The following is a 3,485-nucleotide window of genomic DNA, read 5'->3' on the forward strand; positions in this document are numbered from 1 at the left end:
ATAAGATTTGAGTATTTGCACTGGGTGCTCAATATTTTCTGATATTATCAACTAAATGCCAATTTATTGTAAAAACCAAATTCCATTCTTCAATTGAAAAGCTGTTCCCTCTTTGATGTCATAGAAGATTTTTTTAGGTTCTACTATTTTTTCTTCCATCTTAAAATAAAACAAAGTATAATCAATTCATTAATGAAACACACAATTTGGAAGCAGATACACTTAAAGCATTCATATTCTGTTTAACAAACTAATAGGGAACTTAACTTGGAAGCGCATAACCTTTATGAACTCACAAAGCCTTGGGCATATTACATCAACTCATACTAAATAAAATTCCTCATGTACCCCCCTGATCTGTTTTTTCATTCTAAAGAGAGAAACTGAAACAAGCATGACATTCACATAAAAAATAGTAACACTTTGTTGAATTTCAAATTGAAAAACATTCAGTAAAAAAGAAAATGATGAATTAAAAAGTCCTGACCTTTGCGACCTGAATGTTGACTGAATCTGGGATCTCCCTCTGCAGCAAAACAATCCCAGCATTCCTGACCACCTCAAAATCCTGGTCAGGAAGGCTGTGAGGCCAACAATTCATGTTGGCACCACCAACAATGATGATTGAGTTCTGCCCATCAGGCTGGAGCATAACCACAGCATGCCCAGTGGGTGCCTCAGTGACAGTATTAAGATAATCCAAACAAACCCCACCATTTTGCAGAGCTTCAGAAATTAATTTGCCATGAGCATCATCACCTATCTGCCCCAAAAAGTAGGTTGGATAAGAGAGCCTGCCACCGCAGGCAGCCTGGTTGGCACCTTTGCCACCGGCAAGAGTTTGACCACTATTGGCTGAGATGGTCTCACCCACCTTAGGCAACCTATTAATCTCCAAATAAATATCTGCATTGGCTGATCCAAAAACTACAAGTGGGGGAATTGGCGTTTGTGTGTTGTTGTTGTTGTTGGAAGGATTTATGGAAATTTTGGAGACAAGTGGGTATCTTCTTCCATTTGATGGGTTTTGCTTCTTCTTCTTGTTGAATTGGAGAAGTGGGTTTAAGTTCACTGCTCTATATGGTTGACTCGGCAGAGTGTCTTGGGTTTGGAATTGGAGAGGGCTGCTGCAGCATTGGTTTGATGGTGAAATTGCTATTCCTCTCATCTCTCTATTCTGTCCGACCAACGTACGTTCAAAATCTGCTCCAACAAACAAACAAAGAATGGGGGCCGCTTTCACCTTTAATCAAGGCAAGGCAAGGGCCTTTAGGTAGTCCGGACTAAAGTTTGTTACTGGAGGAGTGAAAAAGTAATAGTATAAAAAATTGGAGAGGGAGATTAAAAAAAATAAAATAAAATAAAGGTGGAAAGGTAGGAAAGATCTGGTTTTGGTGTTTGTTTGTGAGAATAGAAAAGGTGAGAGATATAAAATTTATTTATTTAACCAAGAAAAAAAATAAAATGACAGAAAATAAAATTGATATAAATTTATAATTATGCTTTTATTAAATAAAATAAAAAAGTAATAGATTTTTTTATTAAAAAGATGAAGTATAGACACTTTTTTTTTTTTTTGGTTAAATAGCGCAAGCCTAAAAAAGACGTGCACAAAAAAATAAAATAAAAAACACAACTGTGTAGTAAAAAAAAAAGGAAAATGCAACTAGACCAAAGAAAAATCATAGGAAAAAGAAGCAACTAGTCGAAATCCATATGCAGGTGCACATGGCCATTTTATGTTAACCTACGCTACTGACCTTTCTCTCCCATTTTAGGGAGAAAATATTTTGGTAGGTTCGGAGAGAAAACATTTAAGTCCCACCACATTTTTTTTCCTTTCTCACTTCCAACCAAACACTCAATAAAAAAGTTCCCTCTACTTTTCTCTCCTCAATTTTCCGTCCTCACTAAAATCCCTCCAAACAAACATACCCTAAAAGCTGGCAATGATGACACATTTTTTGCCACATAAGCTTAAAGGAGTTCTTATTAGTTAACGCCGTTATTAGGGTTTGTTTTAGGTTTTTTTTTTTTTTTTTTGGAAATTTTATTAGAGCGGATCATTTTTATTTTTTACATTTCATTTCAGCAACTCAAAATTTTTCAACCATACACTTCTCAAAAAAAAAAAAAAAATCAACCATACTATATAGCCTCTCCCTCGTCATGAGTCATGATGATTTCTCTCTCTCTATCTCTTATGAATGGCATTTGCAACTGCTGTCTCTGGTGGCACCTCTCACTAGCGTCACAATCACTGGTGGCCGTCGGGTTCCTCTCCTTCTTTCTAAATCACTACTCTTTTTTATTTTCTTTTTGTTTGGGGTAGTAAAGCTTGATGATTTTGCTTGGGGTTGAAAATTGTGGTAGATTTAACATTTGAGATCCTAGTACAAATCAAGTCCTACCCTTGCCAAGGTTTGAATTTGATTTCTTTAACTTATTTTTAATAATATATATATATATATATATTATCCTTTCTATGAGGTGTTGCATTCTCAGTATTAGAGTTTCTTAAAATTTTTGTTTTATGAATTTGATTGTAACTTCGTTTTAAAATTTTTGGTGCTTAGCACGTTGAGATAAGCAAGCTCATGAAGGGAGTAGAACCTGTCAATCGAGGCGAATACTGTGATTCTGTCAATTGGGACATTTTGTACAAGCAATTCTTATTTTTAACTCTCTTTAATAAGATAGAAATTAATGTATTTAAGTTGATTTCCTTTTGCTGCTTTGCTTGGTGTAAATTGTCAACTATTTACTAATATATATATATATATCATATCATATTATTATATAGGCAAAAATGCAAAACTGGTCCTCTAACTTTCACTCTTTTTCATTTCAATCCTCTAACTTTCAGTTTTATCAATTCAATCCTCTAATTTCAATTTTTGTCAATTTAGAATTCTGTTAAAAGCTGCCGTTAATGTCATTGTTTTCCCTTTTTTTTTTTTTTTGGAATTAAAAGAAAAAAAGAAAAACTGTAAAAAAAAACAACAACAACAACAACAACAATAGGCCGCTGGCGAAGCCATTAACTATTACAGACCTATCGCCAGCTCCGATGCACAGGTCGCAGCTCCGAGTTGCTTACCAAGGTGTTCCCGGCGCGAACTCTGAAGCCGACCGGAAAAGCTTACCTAAACTGCGAAGCCATTCCTTGTGACCAATTCAAAATGGCTTTCCAAGCCGTTGAGCTTTGGATTGCCGATCGAGCTGCGCTTCCAATCGAAAACTTACTCGGCGGCTCAATTCACAGAAACTACGACCTCTTACTTCGCCACCGCCTCCACATAGTCGGCGAGGTCCAATTACCCGTACACCACTGTCTCTTGGCTTTACCGAGGGTCCGAAAAGAGTACTCGACCTGAGTCATCTCACACCCACAAGCCTTAGCTCAGTGCGAACTCACTCTCACGAAACTTGGCCTCAATGTTGCACGCGAAGCAGTCGTCGACACAGTGGGAGTGGCCGAGTTC

The 3,485-nt window shown here is 36.7% G+C and overlaps 1 protein-coding gene across 1 annotated transcript; it reads right to left on the minus strand.

Annotated features, from left to right (window-relative positions):
• Positions 1-451: 451 nt before the first annotated feature.
• Positions 452-1,313, minus strand: LOC112000343 (ribokinase). Its single transcript, XM_065768563.1, has one exon. The coding sequence runs from the start codon at positions 1,166-1,168 to the stop codon at positions 473-475; it is 696 nt and encodes a 231-aa protein (XP_065624635.1). The 5' UTR covers positions 1,169-1,313; the 3' UTR covers positions 452-472.
• Between the last annotated feature and the right edge of the window lie 2,172 nt (positions 1,314-3,485).

This window comes from Quercus suber, unplaced genomic scaffold, assembly GCF_002906115.3.
Source record: "Quercus suber isolate HL8 unplaced genomic scaffold, Cork oak 2.0 scaffold_961, whole genome shotgun sequence".
Classification (NCBI taxonomy): domain Eukaryota; kingdom Viridiplantae; phylum Streptophyta; class Magnoliopsida; order Fagales; family Fagaceae; genus Quercus; species Quercus suber.

Coding starts and splice junctions, on each gene's coding strand:
- LOC112000343 (XM_065768563.1), bottom strand. CDS start 1,168: ATGAGAGGAATAGCAATTTCACCATCAAACCAATGCTGCAGCAGCCCT.